Here is a 20,801-nt window from a genome sequence, read left to right on the forward strand (position 1 = left end):
GACGGCTACAAATTTTTTTTCCCAAAAAATTGGACACGGGTCGTTTGGGACTGTATTTTTTTTGGCGAACTACAGGATGGGAAGCAAATAGCTGTAAAAGCACTCTCCCTTTTCTCCAAACATGGAATTGAACAATTCTTAAATGAGGTAATGCTTAGATTCCTAAATTACTTCATTTCCTTTTGCATTTATTTGAAAAATTTTAGTTCTTTGAGCTTTATGAACAGGTTGATCTTCTGTTAAAAATCAATCATAAGAAGCTGGTGTCTTTTCTTGGTTATTAATCCAGAGACCTCATGTTAGTCTACGAGTATATGTCTGCAGGGTCCCTCAGTGATAACCTTTACGGTAACATCAAATATTTCTTCCATTCGAACAAAACACTACAAAAGTTAGAGATGACCAAAACATGTAGTACTTTCTGTTTGCAGATGCATAGGCACCAAAATATCCCCAACTAGACTGGAAAACCAAGCTTAAAATAGCTTTGGATGCCACCGAAGGTTATTTTTCATTTCGATTTGTGATTTCACTATCAACCCAAAAAATCTTTGATTTAACTCATTGCGAAGTTCAAGCCTTGAATTAATGTTTCTTTTTTGTTTAAATAATTGTTTTTCACAGGGCTGGAATATCTGCACGTAGGTTGCACTCTAAAAATAATTCACAGGGATGTTAAGACGTCCAACGTTCTTCTAGATAGTAATTTGAATGGCAAACGGGCTGACTTCGGTCTTTCAAGAGTGACTGGCAGTGATGAAACTTCTCAGATCAATACAACAATTAAAGGAACTCCTGGATATTTAGATCCAATGTGTGTAATTTTTACGAATTTGATGTTCTTCTAATTCTTAGTCCTCCTTTTTCGAATATTTAATCTTTGTCCCTTTTCGAATAGCAGGTATTATAAAACTCACATGTTGACCGATAAGAGTGATGTGTATAGTTCTGGAGTCGTATTGTTGGAACTCATATGTGGAAGGAAATCCATAGACTTAAAAGTTTCTGCCGAGAAAATATTCTTGACTGAATGGGTAAGAAATCCCATTATTTCCCAAACAAGAAAAAAATGTGCTAATGGCATACTTTTACGGTAAAACCTTAAAACTGTGGCTCTATGCTTGACCGAACAAGTTGAATCATATGTGGGAGTAGATAAAGATGACGCCAACATTCAAGAAATAGTAGACAAAAGGTTGGGTAATCGTTACAATATGAAATCCATCGTTGATTTGGTCATGCATTGCAAGTGAACCATCCGGTAGACCTAGCATTAGTGAGGTTGTGATGGAGATCAAAGAAGCCGTGGCATTTGAGGAAGAGCATTATCAACTTCCAGATGAACTCTCACTCCCGCGGTCTACGAGCAGTTTCTCCACTTCCCTATAATTTCATCTGAAAGGGATGGTCTATGACAATGTCAATGTCTTTAGTGTCTTGTTGAAAATTGTTACATTAGATTTCTTAGGTGTTGTGCCGATTTGAATGTGATAGACGCTGTCAAGATATTTGTAATATGTTGGAAGTTTCGGGTCTATCAAATGAAGTCATAGGGTCTATCAAATGAAGACTTTAAGAGTAAGAAATTTATTTTCTTCTACTTACATTCATTTTTGTAATTATGGAATATAGAGTTAAGATTTACTATCAAAAATTTGAATAGTGTGATATCTAGAATCTATTTATCAACTAGAGAATATTTTGGAGCTTAATAAGTTAAGAGAGTTCTCTTATGATCAAACTCTTTGTCACACAATAGTGCTGTTACAGACTATTTTAATTATAGTATTTAAATAGATCTAAAAACAAAACAAAATATTAAATCAAGAATATCTTAGAGCTGGATATGAATAATGTTGTAATAGGTGACTAATACGTAGTTTCTAGAATTAGATATGTGATAAACTTATCAAGAAAATTAACAAATCAAAGTTCTAAAAGTATATGAATGCTTGGGTCAATTTCACACCTACAAATATGATATTTGAACATGTGAATTCGAATCTAGCATGACAAATGAACTATACCTATAAAGTAAATTTAAGACCTACAACACTTCTATACCTTCAAATAGAGATTCACCTTGACCTTTGGACTCGAAATAAAAGATTAGTGGTATTGAAAAACATGTTTGGGATCTTGGGTAGGTGAAAATATTCTCATTATGACAAGTCTTTGGATCTAATTGAATAGTTGTTGATAACAAAGATAGGTACAACATGCAACATCCTAAAATGACAGTGACTTGAATTTGAAATTTGATTCTTGAATCTTGAAAAAAAGGTACAAAAGGGTGGTGCAAATATCTTATACAAGAACCATGTTTCTTGCACATAAGGTAATATAGTAAAAGTACCAAAGGCATTGTAATGTCACAACAAAGAAAAGTGATGTAAGACAAAATTTCCTCTGCCTACTTACATCTCACAAAGGACACATCCATACACAATGGAAACTAAAGAAACTCATTCAAAATTCATAGATTTTATTTAAATCCAATAATCAAACAATTAAATCCATAAATCTACATGTAGCAAAATAATCTTGGCTTTCATAACCTCACAATTATTTCACTGACAAGTAATTCAAAGCTCACGCTATGTGATTCTTATTCCCACACACCTCACCCTCTATTTAGAATTGGCTTCCTATATACTTGTTCGAGAAACTCCAAACTTGGCACCACCTTTTCTCTTTTCTCTGCACATAAAATCCTCCTTGCCTACACACTTCTCACCTACACCATCTCTCTTTATTTAGAATTCAAGAGTTTTTTTCTTCAATCCACCTCTTCTCACTACTATGCCTATCTCTTTTCCTCTATAACTTGAGCTCTCTCCCTCTACTCTGCTAGCACACCTCCTCCCTATCTCAGCTCCACCCTTTTGTCTTCTTCCCTTCTATCACAACAAATACCTGTCACACTTGCCATACTTTGTATCTTCTTGGACACCCTCACCACTTATCCTAGCTCTTCACACATGAGTTGATTCTACCCACGAATCTCCTCTCCTTGTGCACTCCCTTGCTATGCACTTTCTCCTCCTCTTAAAGCTACACAAACCCACCATTTTTTTCCTTTAATTTATTTTCTTCTATTCAAATTCTAATTCAATGCTGTTATAATAACCCCCATCTATTCATTTCCTACACAACTCCTTTTCATGAAATGAAATATGACACTTTTGGTGGGGTGTATGGGGTCAACCTTGTTGCCATGTTTCTTCTTTGTTTGAGAATTGGGCTCATTGGGGTATGTCCCATGCTAGAACCCCTTTTCTTCATGTTGCTTGGGCTCTTGGTCCTTCTTTTATCATCTAACACGTTTGGCTAGAAAGGAATCAAAGAATCTTTCAGGATATAAGGATGAATGCTATTTATTTATGGTGGAAAATTATTCATTCTCTTCGTGAGACTATTGTGGCTAAGTGTGATTTGAATGGTGGTGTGGATCCTGGTGATGTAGCTATTTGTACTTGTCTTACTCTTCCTCTTCAAGGGGGTGCTCCGGTGTTTGGTGGGTAGGGTGGAAGAGGTAGATGCAGACATCCTTTTTGGTGGGTCAACTGGGAGGGTCGGTGGACACCCCCTCCCCTTGGAGCGTTAAAAATTAACACTGATGGTTCATCTCGGGGAACCCTAAGCATGCTAGCAATGGTGGAGTTGGGTAGGACAGTTCTGGTAATGTTCAATTTATTTTCTCTTTCTATAAGGGTTTTAATACTAATAATTTAATGGAGGCTCTTGCCATTTTGTATTTTGTTCAACATTGTTCTGCCCTTGGTTGGAACAATATTATTTGTAAGTCTGATTCTCAAGTGATGATAAATTTGCTAACCCGATAAGAGAATGGGGATGTTAGTTGGCACTTGGCTTTAATTATCAGACAAATTCTTCAGTTGTGCATCTCTTTGGATTCAGTTACTTTCACACACATTCCTAGGGAGTAGAATGGTGTTGCAGACTATTTGGTCAAATGGGCCTCAGATCAGATGTTGGGTTGGAATATAGTAGATAGGGGGAAATTGCCTCTTGATATGGCTCTTATGTTTGATCAATTAGTGGATAGTGATAGGGTTCTCTAGTTCTTCTTCTCGTCTCTCTATTTGTATCTCTTTTATGTTTGAATAAAATTTTACACCTCTTTTAGTAAAAAATAAAAAGTATCTTACCTATTCTTCAATATTTCATTTAAGAGTTGTTACAAATTAACAATTAAATCCATAGACTCTTTTCTAAAATAAGAGTCTAGACTGTTAAAGTTATTTTTTTTTAAATTGTCAAGAGAATTCATTGTGGAGATTTAATCATTTCTTCTTATCTGAGAATAGAAGGTTAAATCCTCTATATTATTTTGAAAACCGATTCACATGTAGAAGACACTTTGTCATTGCATTTTGAAAGTTTTCTGAAGCTTGCCAACAAATTCATTTTGTGCATAGCTTGCAATCATCGTAGTCCAAGAGTTAACATTTTTTTAGAGACATTATGTCATACACGGGCCCTGTCTATGCTTCCACTGCGCTTCATCTTCACCTGCTTGGGCCTCTTTCCATTCCTGTTTGTCAGATGCTCTTGCATTTTAAAGAGTGATTTTGAAGAGGCATAATGCTAGTAGGAAGTGATCTTGACTAATAAATGGATGACTAGTGGATGCTAAAGGATCAAATGACATAGGAGTGATGTCTTTTATATTTAACACACAAAATTGATAGTTTCAATGGTGTAATACCCTGGTTTAAAGTAGATAAAATTATTATTATTACCGCTTGTAATATTTTAATTAATCATGAACAACTATTTAAATTTGATATATTATGATATTGAGTGTTATTCAATATTTAATATGATTTATTGTTATCACTTCTATCTCAGCATTTACGATATCTAAATATGATAAATGCATAATAGATATTAGCAAGAGGGTATTAATACTTGACATTCACTCTGTGAAATATTTGTATGTTGCATATATGATGCATATTTTGTATATGCATCATGTTGAATAATGTATGTTTGACTCTCTATTTTGTCTAAAGTTTGTCCGTAATGAGAGAAAGCATCCAGAGGGAGGACATTGACACACCAACACAGTGAAAAGGAGGGATATATACATGTGTAGATAGTTAGTTCAATGTTTTTCTAAGTTTCAGCCATCATAGTTGTCACTTTGATTTTGTTTCTCAAAACTTATTTATTATTATCTCTCTCAATTTTTTGTGTTTTCATGGTAGTTGTTTACCAATCTTGTTCATTATCATTTGGTTGTCACACATCAATGATTTTTGGCATCATTTATTATTTATCATTGATGTCCTTTTGCATCATTTGGTCATTTCTCATAGATTGTATTTATTATCGTTTGGTTGTTTCTCATCAATGACACTTGGTTGTTATTTCTATTGTTTTAAAAAATTTAATTTTAAGTATGTTCAAATTGATATTATTGATGTTAATTGGGTTGTATTTATTGTAGCCATCTTATTTTATTATTTTTATTATTACATTTAAGTGTCGATTTTAAATTTTAATATATTATATTTAAAAAAATGTGTTTTGGTTGGATGTATTGCTTATGTAGATCATCATATTTTATATTAATTCTAAATACTTATGTCATGATTAATAGAAGTTTCTTAATGTATGCACATAAAAGGTCTTTGACCAATGCTCATTTTTTTTTTTAAATGATGCAATGGACAAGGGAATGAGATTTTGATCTATTCACTATTTGAAACCTAAGTGGGCTTAAAAAATTATGTCATTATTTTTATTTAATTTACTTGTGTCAATAACAGTCTATAACATAAATTACTATGTTAATAAGATATAAAATTTTATGGTAATAATTAATAAAAAATAAATAGTTTCTTAGACTTTGTTTGTTAATCCTTTGAGTTATAAAATGCACTTGAATAACATCCTTAAAGAGTTCCATGAACATGACAATTTATTAAACCTACCTTAATTACAATTTAGTTGTATCTTTTTTAGTGTGATTCCTTTCTCATTCTCTTAATTTATTAACTCACTTTATGACCGATCTCTTTTGTTTTTTGCTAAGTCACTAATCACTAGGGATTAAATGTGTGCCTTTACACTTTTATATTTTATGCCAATGGTGATATGTAGTAAGAATACTTCAATTCTATGAATGTCACGAGGCTATCACCAATTAAATTCTCTAATTATGGAGAGCACTTGCAAGAATAATTGTAGCAATATTATCATTATAAATATAGAGAATTTATAAATATAATTGTAGACACCTAAAATTGTCCTGTCATGATTAAATAAATATTTTTATTTATTTAATTTTTTTATCCTAAGCTTTCTATTAATTAAATAATTTTTTAATTTATTTAATTAATTAATTTATCCTCTTCTAGCCTTTCCCTATTTAAATAAATATTATTATTTATTTCAATTATCCTTTCCCTAAATTAAATAAATATTTTATTTATTTAATTGGTCCCACTTCCTTATTAATTAAATAAATCTTTATTTATTTAATTAATTCATTAGCTTTTTATTTCCATGACACATGTCATTTATCTCTTAATTTTCCTCTAACTACCTCCTTCATATTTTATTATTTTTCCTACGTACCCTCAATCCTAGCAAACCATTCATCTTTTTATCTCTTAATCATATTCCTCCATTTTCTAAGGTGTCTTCTATATAACAGGTTTTCAAAGTATGGAGATTTGCTATGTTTAATGTGCCAAGAAATCTGAGGAACTATCTTGTGACTGGTTTTTTGCTTAAGGGATTTTCGGCTTTTTGCTCTTTGTATATTGTATCTCTCTCTAGCTCTAGGGGGAGATATGATTTCCCTCCTATGTTTTGTGCCGACCCTCCTAGATATATCCACCCCACGAATCTTCTATCTACCCAATAGTTCTAACTTTTGTATGGTGGTTGTCTCCAATTTTATCTTCTCTTGGATGAACAATCTGGTTTTTTCAAGCTCCCCAAAAGTGATCTCCATCCACAATTGCAGGTTTCCTGAACCAAGAATGGAGGATTTTTGTGTCATTACTTGTCACAATCATTGGCCCTCATATGGGAGCCATATCTTCAACATAGCTACAAGTCTCGAAATGGATTGGGTTTTAGTTAGGCTTTTCTGTGCTCGAATGCTTGACAGTTTGCAAATGGATTTTTCTTCTTCATCTCCATTTCTTAAAAGTCTCTTTGATGATCTGGGTTATCATCATTTTTCTTAGGTCTATCTTCTGTTGTTTCTCATACTTACTTGTATCTGCTACTCTTTTTTATTATTAATATAATATTATGAGCTTTGTCCCTTTACCTTAAAAAAATAAAAAATAAATAATAAATAAGTCTTCATAAAAGTAGTGATGAAAGACAAAGGGCTTTGAATATGTTTAAAGTAATATTTAAGCATTCAAATTAAATATTAATGTGAAACAATTAAATTTGCGATAAAATTAATATCTACATGTGCATTGTGCCTCCCTCCTTATTGTTGATTTTGGTGTGACAACATCTTCCCCTATAACGCTTTCTCTCACTAGTAGTAAACGTCAAACAAAATAAATGATCAAACAATGTATACACACAATATACAATCTACAAAATATTAGAGAATGAATATCAAGAATTTCTATCAACTTTATAATATCAATCAAATATTTATCATCTCCTACTATCACAAATTTTATTATAGACACAATAATAATATTTTACAATAAATGTCACCCTTGACATTTTTAGACCTATCCTCAAAGTTCAAATATAACCATTGTAAGTCAAGGCTAAAATGTGAATATACCTTGAGAACCCTATATAAGACATCATCCCTAATTCATTTTATTTCTCACAAGTTTTATTATTTTAGCAATTATTATACTTCAAGTGAAAAATATGAGTTAGAAGGCATCTTCATGTATGTTTTTATGATGGATTTTGTAATTATTTATTATATTATTGCATCAACATGTGGAGGACTTATCCTAAGAGAATTGCATCATCAATTGAAGGTATAATCATTTCAATTAAGGATTTGTATTCAAGAATTTTATTTTATATTTAGCCTCTTTACTACAAGGAAAAGGCTTCTCTTTCTCATCATCATTTATGTAGGGTTAATTCCAACCAAGATCTAATTTAGGAAAGCTATTGTACAACCCAACAACATTTTTATCCTATTGGTTTCAAGTTCAAATTAAGGATATAAGAGGAAAGTACAAATAGAGACAAGGGCAATAAGATAAATACTAGTATAAAAGAGGTTGACACTAACAACTAGCACCTTTCTCCACATAGACTAGCACACCTAGTATCATAGTCCAGTTATTTTAGCTTAAGGTTTAATGAGAAGGTGGCTTAGAGGCTCTTGAGACCATTTAGATTCTTATTTTGTACCCAGAGAATTGTCAGGACTACAACACCTAGCTATAGTATCCAATCAGTCTTGGCTTAGATTTCTATCATAGGTTCCTCTCTACACCCCCTTTCTAATTATATACATCTTAGTTCATTTCCATATTTGTATTTGTCTATTTATGTTGTTAATTGTTAATATTACATCATTTAGCCTAGTTCTTTGCACTCCTTATCCAACCAATAAACACAAAAGAGAACAATCAACCATCATGTCCAAATCTTCTAAGGGTTTGTAATTAGGCCTATTTGTTTTTCTCCAATATAATTGATGGGATTGGATTTAATTCCTAGTTTGCATTCTAGGTTTAGATCCAGTTTCCATCATATTACAATAGCTAGCCAATTTCACAAGTTCTCTTAATAGGCACTAGTGAGTAAAGTATCTTTATATTTGACCATTAAGGAGTATCAAGCTACAAAATCCCACATGCAAGTATGATTTCATGATTGATCTTGTTATGTCTTGTTGTTTTATGTTATTGCAACATAACTTAAAGGACACATAGAAAGAGCATTGTATCACCACAATTATCAATCCTAAGGTAATATCATTCCAATTCAATATTTTAATTTTGATTTAGCTTCTACCATACTAGGAATAATCTCTCTCTTTCTTCATCATTATATTGTGGAGGTGGAAACTTCAATGCAATATTTGACCCAGGAAAGCTACTATACAACATAATATTTTTCTCTCTTCTATTTGTATAATTATAGATTTGACAATTGAAATTTGTCAATTTATGCAAATAAGAATTAGACACAGAGTTTCAGATTTTGAGTAGTTAAAAATCCTTGGACTATGTCAATTAGGTCACTTGAATGACATTTTTAGGCTAAATTGTGAGGGAAAGATCTACAGAGCATCTTGGTCTAGAATTTGAAGCCTCAACTGATGAATATACCTCCAAGTCTAGGGTGCTTATCTCCATAGACAAGTACTTCCAGCTCTTGATTTTAGCAACAAGTTTCTCTCTATATCTCATTTCTATATTTGTACTTAATTTTTTTTGATTAGGGGAAAACAAGTTTTGAAGGGTCTCTGAAACCCTTTACTTCAAAGATTCAAAAGATAGTCATCAGAGTCAACCAAAAAAAAAAAAGACAACAACCACAAAAAGGACAACTGGCCAAAAACCAAAAGGAAGCAGCAAAAAAGACACAACACAAAGAAACTAAACATCAGACAATGAAGAAAGCTGAGAAAAACAACCAATCCTAGGTGAAGTTCTTTAGCAATTCGACAACTTCCAGCTCCAATTTCTCCATTGTCACAACAATCCTCTTGAAATCTTCAATGTTCTTGCTTTCATTTTGCTTCTTCCTAGCACTTGCTCTTGTTCCTTTTCTAGGACCAACTACCTTATCTTCAGGGGTTTCATCCTTCTCCTCAGTAGTGTCCCTGATGACTTTATCCCCTGGACTTGTTCGAGTTTTCTAATAAGGACCTTGATACTATCAGAGGCGGCCTTTAAAATCTTGTAACTCTGCTCCCAAATCTTTTTGAGGGTCTTCTCAATCCCTTACATCTTTTATTCAGTTGCCCCTGCTCCATCTTCTAGGTTTTTAAGTTATTGATTTGTACTTAATTGTTTATTTCCATATCTTCATTTAATTTTTTATGATAAATATTGTCAATTTCCTATCACTTTACCTGACTCTTATATTTTCATATCATAATCATATCCAATCATGCCAAATAAAAAAGGGGAACAATTAATCATAATGTTTAAATCTCCTTGATGAGGAACTTCAAACCTAATTGATTGTTCCATCAATGAAATGATTCATAATTAAAAGTGGTAAATGAATAAGTTCTTAGTTTACATTCCTAGGCTAAGACACATTTTTTTCATTTCTCAACCTTGCAATATAATTGGTACCAATAAGAATCATACATGTCTATAATATCAAGATAGTTTTAACACTTGAGATTTTATAGTTCAGAATAAGTTTGTGGAGCATCCTAAATTATACCCTCTTACAATTTTGTCCCCATTTGGGCCCTCACCTTGGTGCTCATCCCCTAAGGCCTGATTGAGGCCCCAATTTTGCTCACACTATGTATTTCACTCAAATTTTCATGATTTGAAACTATCTCCTTAAGATCCTAGGCATCTGAAGTCCAAGACCAGGGCACCCATGCCTTGGTCCTCAAGGACCAGAGCGCCTAACACCCTGGTCCTCTTCAAAAGGGCCCATTTTGGGGCCTCACAATGGTAACATGAATTGAGCAGGAACCTAGATCCCGTGTCGGTTCATGTCAAAAAATGAATTTGTTTTTTGACTAGCATGTATAAAAGGTTCTCTACCCCTCTCATTTTGACATCAATTCAAATTCATAATCCACTCTTGAGATCCAACAAATTCAAGTGAGCAATTAATCCGTCTTCTTTCAAGCATTGGAGCAAATGTAAAGTCAAGATTCAAGCATTGGAGCAAATGTAAAGTCAAGATTCAAGCATTGGAGATGACATTCATGTTCTATGTTTTATGAAGACTATCTACATGAATAATTCCTGGTGAAGAAAAAAAAAACTTCATTAGAAGGTATAACATTAGTGTTTCAGAGATTTTCAGCATTTCCTTCAAAAGGAAATTATTTCCATTAGAGTAATCCATTTACATTTCAATTCTATTTCATTATTAATTCCAAAACTGGGGTTTGACCTAAGGCAAACTCTTATTACCAACCATTTTCCCTTCTCTAATGTGTGTAGGAATACGTAGAAAGCTGTAATTTTCAGGATCAACATTATTTGTAGAGATGAACAAGTTCCCTTTTGTATGGAACTTTTTTTGGAGGACTAGAAGGATGGGTATTCCGGTCCCGAAAATTTAGGTTAACCTTCTAGGAGCAGATCCAAACATTCACATATTTCTTAGATTCAGGTTTGTGGCTCTGTTTGATGACTGTAGCTTGCTGCTTATGCATAATTGCTTCAATTTACACACATTTACCTTGATTTCAACTTTAGTAATCAAATCAATTCAATCTAAATGTAAAAATGAGGCACATCTAAAACCTCTGGAATCTAATCAGAATCTTGATCTTTTAGGCTTAGATCTATCAAATTACAACTTTCCCTAATTTAGTGGTCTATAACAAAAAATGAGTGATTTTACCACATTTAATGGGTGAAACCCTAATTTTTCACACTCTACAAATTGTAATGCCTACAAAGTAGCATGAAAATTCTAATATTACAAAGACAATGAAGCCATATGATTTAAAGATTTTGATGTAATAATATATAAAATTACCATGGGCATGAAAACTTAACTTTTGCATTATATGAAGTGTTAAAGTTGGGGCATTTTCTAGTAGCTTGGTAAAAAATATAAAGGTTTACCAAATATCTATAAATTTTTAATCAAATCAAAGGTGTGTTTCTATGGGGTTTCTCACAACTTAATCAAAACTAGAAAGGTGCAACAAATATCTAGAACTCTAGCTAAGATATTTTTATTTTGAGGTAGAAATTTCAACTTTTGTTAAGACCTAGCTATCCTTAAGACTATATATGAACTCTAACATCTTGACATTATGAGTCATGATGAGAAGTTTTCAATTAATATTTGAACTCCAAATCTAGACTAAACACTGTAAATTATTAAATCAAGACATATTACATGCCCAAACATGTTTGAACACAAAGTTCACCAATTTTAAAAGGATAGGGATCTATTTTAGAGGTGACAAAAACTAACCCCTAAAATGAATAAAATACACACCTAGATCAAAAATCAAGAACATAAAAAGATATCAACACTCAAGAAGCTACAACTATAGATTTTAAGATTTCTTATGCATAAGAAGAAATAACAATACCCTACAATTTTTTTATAATTATATAATTTTCTAAAATTTCCATGAGAGAGTGCTCCTTATTGCCTACGGGTAAAAGTACAAAACTATGTCACATTTCAGGCCAGCTTATCAGCATAAATGAATTTAAGTATTTCTAACAAAAAAATAATTTTAGTCAAACATATGGTCTTTATAGATTCATTATAGCTAACTTATATTTGGACCAAATTTTTTCCAAGTGTCTGCTAAATGTATATTTTATACCACTTAGGGTCCAATTAACAAAAAAAATAATTTTTTTTGTAAAACTCTATGTTTCAACAAATCTTACTCTTAAAAATAATTTTTTTAATATAAAAATACCCTTTTGTACATCTATAAGTGAATTTTGAAAAATATATATCATTAAATATTTTCATTATTTTTTATATTTTATTTTTATTGAAAGTAGGTCATGAGCACTAAAATATAAGGTTAATTATCTTGTCAAGGAAAAATACTTAAATTTATTTAAATTTTTTGAAAAAAATGTTGCAGTAGAGAAAATAATCTATGTCATTATGAGATAAATATTTTCTATTTTGGATAAATAATTAAGACAAAAGGTGGCATCAAATGGAAAGAGTTATATTTTTATTTTTGATAGTTAAGCTATTGGATAGGGCTAGTCCCCTTCATTAATATAAAATATGATTTATATATTGCAGAAGTTCCGTCTTTGATTGTAAACTATCTACTAAATAGGTAGTTTTGATAATATATTCACAAAGCAAATATAAAGCTACCAAACTGCCCTTAGATACCACCATTACAAGCTCAAGGGATCTCACAAAATTACAAAATTTCCCTTGGCCCGGGGATTAATCAGGTTATCCATACAAAAATTCTATAACCCAGCATGCTATTAACCTATTCTTGATCACTAATTCAACATCAAACTTCAGATTAATCATACTGACATTTCTGGGTCCTCTCTTTCCAAGCTCATTTCTTGAGTCTGGAGCTCCAAGCCTTCCATTTTGATGAAGTTTGAGACCCAATTCGATGTTGGGTTGACAACCACTTTTGTCCAATTTAGAAGGAAATTAAGATATCTGATTGTTTTCTCCTTGTAGTCCCGATACTCTGTTTCATCATCGAGGAGAATGATTAGTAGCTTTGGAATTTCCTCGCCTTGTTTGTTAAAGTTTTTTGGCAAAGGAATCCAAAAATTCTCACAATTCCTTAAAATATCCTCTAAACCCCCTAGGACTTAATTTGTGAAAATGGCCTTCCATAGATTGCTAGCTATTTCTTTTCTTAAACCCCTATCTAACGCTAAAGCCAGAAACATAGATAACATTAAAAATATTTATTTATTAAAAATAGTGAAAAATATATCCATGCACTAAAGTTTCAAGTTATCAATACACACAAAAATTGAAGGAAAAAAAATAGAATTTGGTATATAAAGTGTGGCACCTCGTGTAACTTCAATTTCAACATTTTGTCATAGCTAAATTTTAGTGTCTAATTTATAGAAAACTATATTCAAATAATTTTCTATATTTTAAAAAAATACAAATATAAAATAGACTAAAAAATATAAATTTTATTAGTTTACATAATTTCAAAATTCAAAACATATATGTCACTTTTTTTTGATTCGATTTAAAAAGTTCAATCAGTGCTGGCCATTTTCTTTATAAAATGTGACACAACTTTGTGCTTTTACCCCTACAAAATAATATAACTTCTTGATAACTCAAAGTCCATCAATGAGCATAACTAAACATAATGACGTGTATCCACAACTAGGCGAGTACAACACAATTATAAAATGTTATTTTAATTTTATCTAAACCATGTTTTTTCTTAATTCTTGGTTTCTCAATATTACTTTTCCTATGTTGTGGTTATGTTTCCAAACCCCAATAATATTAGTCGTTATCCTTATATATAGTGAACCCTTACCTTTCCCTTTCTAAAATATTTATTATTCTTGCTTATCTTCAAAAGAGATCACCACCCTCTAATGCCTAGCTCTTCCCTCAACTTTCCCTAGAAAACTTAGCCTATATGGGTATAGAATTAATGTAATCCCCTCATTATAGAGGGTGCAATGTTGACCTTATCATCTATTGTCAACAAAAATTGTATGGAAGAATCATCAATCAATACCTAATCTTAATTAACCTTCTTCTTGGCTACCTAATATCTAAAAACCTATAAATAACCATCATCACCCTCATTTTAATGCGAAAAGTTTTTATATTCCTTCTATGTTTACTTTTGTATTGAATCATTCTCTTGCATTAGTTTTCTTAGAGTTATAGATCCATAAAGTACTATTTCAGCTTCCAATTGAATCAATATAGTAACTTATTATAGGTTTGTGATCATTTTTGCAAGTATTATTCTCTTAGTGATTTCTCACGTTTTGTAGTTTCAACTATGTTAGCTTATTTCCTTTTTAAATCCCATTTTAACCCTTATTCTATATATTCTCCCCATAGTCCTCTCTATCCTTAATCCATTTCCCGTTATTTTGATACCATTTTTCATGCCTTTTAATTACCGCCATCTCTTCTTCCATCATGTAGTTCGTTGCCTCCTATTTTCATTTCCACTTACGGTCCATAATTATATGCATTATATTTACATGCTTTTAGACTATAGATATGATTTTCATTTTTTTTCATTGTCACATCACATTGACCAAGGTGGACTCTCCTTTTATTATTTCCATTTTTCATATTCTCTACATTGAATTTGCACTTAGAAGTTATTTAATAATTATTGTATATAGATCCAATAAAAGTGATAGCAAGGAAGAGTGCTCAAAATCCACTCATGGATATTCCCTAAAAAAAATATAGGCTTCAAACACAAGACTAAGTTACCCTCTACGTATAGGTCACACTCCTTCATGGGCATCCTACATATAAAATAAAATTTCTATTTCATCAATAAATTCTTACAAGTATCTAGGTCATAGGTTGATAGTTATAGCTTTTCTACATCATGTGAAACCCTTCCAATTTGTCAAATTCTCATCATTTTTTCAATATTTCAATTAACAATCTATTTTTATCTTACCCTAGGTTATGTTATGTTTTCTAGTAAATGACAATATAAGTAATTGATTATAAAACTATTAGCTACCTCTATGCACATAAATTTTTTCTTAGATCATATTTATATAATCTTAGAAAATTGCGCATTCTAAGAAAGTACATAGAATTTTATTAATTCTATGTTATTTTCAACTCCATTTACAAGTGCATTTCAACCCTTTATTCAATAATTTCTATTTTTTATTCATATTTACAAATGTTCATTTCCATTTCTTATCTTTTTTTATGTCTAGTCTTTAAAATTTATTTAATCCTTTCACTAGTATTTATCAAATTATTCTTAAAACAGATTGGAAAGTCTTGTTTTACTCTAATCCATCACATATATTTTAAAATAATCTAAATTTCTTTTAGGTTATTTGACAATAGGTGCAAGAATGAAACTAAATCTAGACAAAGGATAATTGAGAGGTCATGATTACTGATAAGGAACTAGGCATAAGACCCAAAAGGAAAGCATAGCATATAGAAAATAAATTAAGTATAATAAATCCACCATAGAAGTAACATTGAATCTCTATGCATAGGTAAAATGGAAATTAACACAGGAAAAATGAAGGCATAAGGTCATGATATTGGAGCCTTGAGAAAGATTTCTTAGACTGATTACAGATGCGAAAGGCACCAAAGGCTATAGAGAACCATGAAAAGACTAATTCGAGTTTGGGCATCAATATTACACTACTGCACATGGACCAAATTCCTTGTCATCATAGTTGTACACCTTGGTAAGATGGATAATCCATCTATCACTCACAGGAAGAAATGCCTAAATTTTTCAATCTACAACTTCTCTGCAAGTTTTACACCAAGATCGTAGATCTTAGATCAATTTTGACCAGAACCTTGGATTGCACCGAGATTTAATGCGTTTAACCTTGAACCTATACACTTTAATTATATTCATGCAATGAATTAAAAAATGGTTCTAATAACTGTAGTGAACTCTTCACAACTATGTGAGGAGTAGCTATTACGACTTTCATAATACTAACTGGAAGTGTGGATGTATATTCTTTATACTCTACTATGAAATGGTAAAAGATAGAACATACAGATTCGGCTATGGCATTTTTCTCAAGCCATTCATCTTTATCTACTCGACCATATTTGTTTGATCTACAAGAGAATTAGTGAGTTTGCTGGCCATAACAAAGTTGAGGTGTTTACATTCAATACATATGTGTAAAATATATAAATTCCCCATTGATTGGTGATGGTCAGATGACATTAATACGAGCAAAGGTTGCTCACTGTGTCTCACAAAGCAATATATTTACGTTAAATATATAGAGGTTGGATTCCTCCACCCTCTAAGGTTTTAAAATCCCGTTGCTTCAAACTCGAAGAGATGTACTTACAATTTTCGAAACCACACTGAACTCAGCATACTATTATGGACTATCCCTTTCAAACCTAGAACCTGAAAAACTGCCAGTGAATGTGAGTGAGAGTTCATCTGGAACTCGATAATACTCTTCCTCAAATGTGACACCTTCCTTGATCTCCGCCACAACCTGACTAATGCTTGGTCTACCGGAAGGCTCGCTTGGAATACATCTCCAGGCTAGATTGGTCAAATGAACGATGGATTTCATATTGTAGCGGTTGCCCAGCCTTTTGTCAACTATTTCTTCACTGTTGGCGCCTTCTTTATCTACTCCCGCATAAGATGCAACCTGTTCAGTCAAGCATAGAGCCACTGTTTTAAGTTTTGGCCAGAAAGAGGTACGCCATTAGCACATTTTTCTTGTTTGCGAAATAAGTGGCATTTCTTACCCATTCAGTCAACAATGTTTTCTCGGCAGATACTTTTAAATCTATGGGTTTCCGGCCACATATAAGCTCAAACAAAACGACTCCAAAGCTATACACACCACTCTTATCCGTCAGCTTATGAGTTCTATAATACCTGCCATTGTAAAAGGGATAAAGATTAAATATTCGAATAAAATGGACTGAGAATCAGAGGAACATCAAACTTATAAGAATTACATTGGATCTAAATATCCAGGAGTTCCTTTTATAGTTGTATCGATTTGAGAAGTTTCCCCAATTCCTGTCACTCTTGAAATGCCGAAGTCAGCCAGTTTGCCATTCAATTCACTGTCTAGAAGAATGTTGGAGGTCTTAACATCCCTGTGAATTATTTTTGGAGTGCAACCTACATGGAGATATTCAAGCCCTGCAAGTTTTGTTATTTAAAGAAATTAAAACTCATTATTTCAACTGAAAACTTTACATGTAGCATTTTGAACACAATGACTTGAATCAAGGATTTACTGATTTGATAATGAAATAAATAATTGCTTTAAAAACTAACCTTCTGCGGCATCCAAAGCTATTTTGAGCCTGGTTTTCCAGTCTAGTTGGGGATATTTTGGTGCCTCTGGATCTGCAAACAGAAAGTACTACAATTTTTTCGTCATCTCTAGCTTCTATTGTGTAAAGAAATATTTGAAGTTTATCTTTAGCCTCTATTGTGGAAAGAAATATTTGAGGTTTATAAATACCGTTAAGGTTGTCACTGAGAGACCCTCCAGACATATAGTCGTAGACAAGCATGAGGTCTCTGGATCCATTACATATACAATAACCAAGAAATGAAACCAGCTTCTTATGATTGATTTTTAACAGAAGATCAACCTGTTCATAGAGTTCAAAGCACTAAGATTTCTCAAATAATGCGACAAGAAATGAAGTATGCTTCAGGAATCTATGCACTACCTCATTTAAGAACTGTTCAATTCCGTGTTTGGATAAAATGGATAGTACTGTTACAGCTATTTGCTTCCCCTCCTGCAATTTCCCCAAGAAAACAGTTCCAAAGGACCCGTGTCTAATTTTATGGGTAAAATTATCTGTCGCCCTCGTCATTTCCTCAAGAGTAAAGGCGCGAGATTTTGAAGAATTTGCTATATTGACCATCAGATAATCTGCATATTGGTTGTTTGTAACAGATAAGAAAAGTAAATTCTAATTTTTATTATAATTCTTACATAATAATAATATGCATGGTCTGTTGTATCGTTGTCATGAATGTGAAAATCGTACCGAGAGGACTTTGTTGGGTAAAATTATCTGTCGCCCTCGTCATTGCCTAAGAAGAGAGTAACAAAGTGCAGCAATGGGATAAGACGTACAATTCTTTGAGGCGAGGAGTCCAGATAACCAATCGGGGAGTTTACCAGATAAATAATTGTTTTGGAGATGCCTGTACATGCATCAAGTATTTTATATTGTTCATTTTGAATGGTAAGGTATTTTATAGTTTCTAATTACATTCATGGCTTCGTGAAGAAAATCTTTATGGAAATGATGAAATCATATTTGTTGAAGATTATATATACTCACAAAATTTCTAATTTCGAGAGTCCTGTCAAATTGGGCAACATTCCATTGAAATAGTTGTTGTTGAGTGATCTGAGAAGAATGCATATGCAAATATAAGTATATGAAAAAAAGCCTCTCGCCTTAATTAATATCATACAAGAATATTTTTTAAAGAAGCATATGATGAACATATTCATAAGATTTAAGTCAGGAGAGATCTTACAATTAAAAGTGGACATTTGTAACAAATATTATAGTACAAGAAGTCTATCAAAAAGTTCTATTTTTAGCTGAGTCATATCAATTCAATGATATATAAAACCAACTAATTATTGTTTCTTTCAAAAATAGAAATATGTGATGACCTACTAGTCTTTGAGGTGGGATGGTTAGGATAACCAATCTGAAATTTTATCACATAAATTATTGTTTTGGAGACACTTGCACTTTTATCAAACTTAGTATTTGCAATTTTTTTTAAAAAAAAAAAAAAAAAAAATCATACCGATAGAAAAAAAATACAATATTTTCATAAATAAAAGTATTGTTAAAATTATTGATATAGATTTTTCTCACATAATTCTAAAAGTAGCATATGACTTTAATGTTTGTACCACATCAATAAGACACATAGAAATTTCTTTAATAAAAGAGAGAGACATACAATTCTTTAAGGCTTGACAATTTAGATATTCATTCGGGAAGTTGTCCACTGAAACTATTGTGTTGGAGAGTCCTACATTTTCATCCAATTTAGTAATTGCAATTTTATATTTTTCAACACATTATACTTCTAAACAAAGCCCTTTATTCATAGAGGTGGCTATAATAAATAAATTTTAATGATAAAATTACGTTGATCAAATTCATAAATTACATTCACTTTAAGTATAAAATTAGTTTATGGTGTTTACTATTATATGAATTGTTCATACATGAGGTAGGCGCATTTGATGTTATACGCATATAGTATACACCTTATAAATTTCATAGATGGAATATTTATGAATATAAAGATTCATAATTGAAAGCTCTATTAGTTGAAAGTTTGATGTACTTACAATATCTCTAGCTTCAAGAGACTAAAATTGGGCAATGTTCCATTAAAATAGTTGTTATCAAGGGACCTAATAAGAAAGCATATAAACATATAAGTATATTAATATCTCACAAGAGTTCCTTTTTTGAAAACATACAATGAACATCTTCACAAGGTTCAACTTATGAGAGATCTTACAATTAAAGGTTAGTATGTTTTAAAAAAAATATGAAGTAAAAAGAAGTTAATAGAAAAGTTATAGAAAGTTTAATTCTAGTTGAATTACTTCAATATAATCATCTTTAAACAATCAATTTTTATTTCTTCCATAAATATAATTATTTTTAACTAATTATAACTTGAAATGTCAAAAAGAGAATATACATTATTTAATTTTTCTTATGCTCTACTCATTAGAATTTCATACTGATATTTATAAGAAATTGAATACCTTATAAGCCACAAATGATGGAGTTTATTGGGACCCTCTTCCATGTCCAGTAAAATTATAGTTTATATGATTTAGAAGTGTAAAAACTCAACTTTCTAAAAAATCAAATGAAAGTAACCCACCTAAAATATAACAACAAAAAATGCACATAAAGAAATTAAAAAAAAAATTGAAATCTTATGCTATTAATAGGAAACTCAAAGAAGATTGACATGAGTTCAATAGGGCAACAAAAACATCCTTCTAGACCCCTATCAAGGAGGAAAGCCTCTATAGTTTAGAAGGAAGCATGTCTAATTATGTTTAAAGCTTAGTATTTTTCTTTTTATATTTTTTTTATTGATCCACAATAAACCTTAGTATTTTTTATTGTATTTATGATTTGGTAATGATTTTCATGAAAGTCAAATTATCTAATCTTTTAGAAAACAATCAATAGTTGAGATCATTGATGCACTACAATCATAAACTTTTTAAACAATCTTTGTCTACCTTTAGAAATGATTCCTTGATCTTATATGCTTCACATTGCTAACACAAATGAAATGATATATATAACAGAAAAAACTTTCTTTAAATCTTCATAAAATCTTTTTTCATACACCTATTTTTAAAACTCATTTCCTTAATTATGAAATT

General features: G+C 31.4%; 3 protein-coding genes across 3 annotated transcripts; 1 reads left to right on the forward strand and 2 right to left on the reverse strand.

The window, feature by feature from the left end:
* The first annotated feature begins 314 nt into the window (after positions 1 to 314).
* Positions 315 to 16,473, forward strand: LOC131036072 (probable LRR receptor-like serine/threonine-protein kinase At4g29180). Its single transcript, XM_057967865.1, has 4 exons — positions 315 to 348; positions 625 to 814; positions 902 to 1,034; positions 16,384 to 16,473. Exons 1-4 carry the CDS (start codon positions 315 to 317, stop codon positions 16,471 to 16,473), a joined length of 447 nt encoding a protein of 148 aa, XP_057823848.1.
* Positions 16,474 to 16,733: 260 nt separating this feature from the next.
* LOC131036070 (probable serine/threonine-protein kinase PBL1) lies at positions 16,734 to 17,560 on the reverse strand. The gene is made up of 4 exons (XM_057967864.1): positions 17,557 to 17,560; positions 17,335 to 17,449; positions 17,119 to 17,251; positions 16,734 to 17,018 (listed from the first exon to the last, which is right to left on the reverse strand). The coding sequence occupies exons 1-4, from the start codon at positions 17,558 to 17,560 to the stop codon at positions 16,734 to 16,736; spliced, it is 537 nt and encodes a 178-aa protein (XP_057823847.1).
* LOC131036059 (probable LRR receptor-like serine/threonine-protein kinase At5g48740) lies at positions 17,260 to 18,274 on the reverse strand. The gene is made up of 3 exons (XM_057967855.2): positions 18,067 to 18,274; positions 17,853 to 17,985; positions 17,260 to 17,734 (listed from the first exon to the last, which is right to left on the reverse strand). The coding sequence occupies exons 1-3, from the start codon at positions 18,265 to 18,267 to the stop codon at positions 17,658 to 17,660; spliced, it is 411 nt and encodes a 136-aa protein (XP_057823838.1). The 5' UTR covers positions 18,268 to 18,274; the 3' UTR covers positions 17,260 to 17,657.
* Between the last annotated feature and the right edge of the window lie 2,527 nt (positions 18,275 to 20,801).

This window comes from Cryptomeria japonica, chromosome 1 (assembly GCF_030272615.1).
Source record: "Cryptomeria japonica chromosome 1, Sugi_1.0, whole genome shotgun sequence".
Classification (NCBI taxonomy): domain Eukaryota; kingdom Viridiplantae; phylum Streptophyta; class Pinopsida; order Cupressales; family Cupressaceae; genus Cryptomeria; species Cryptomeria japonica.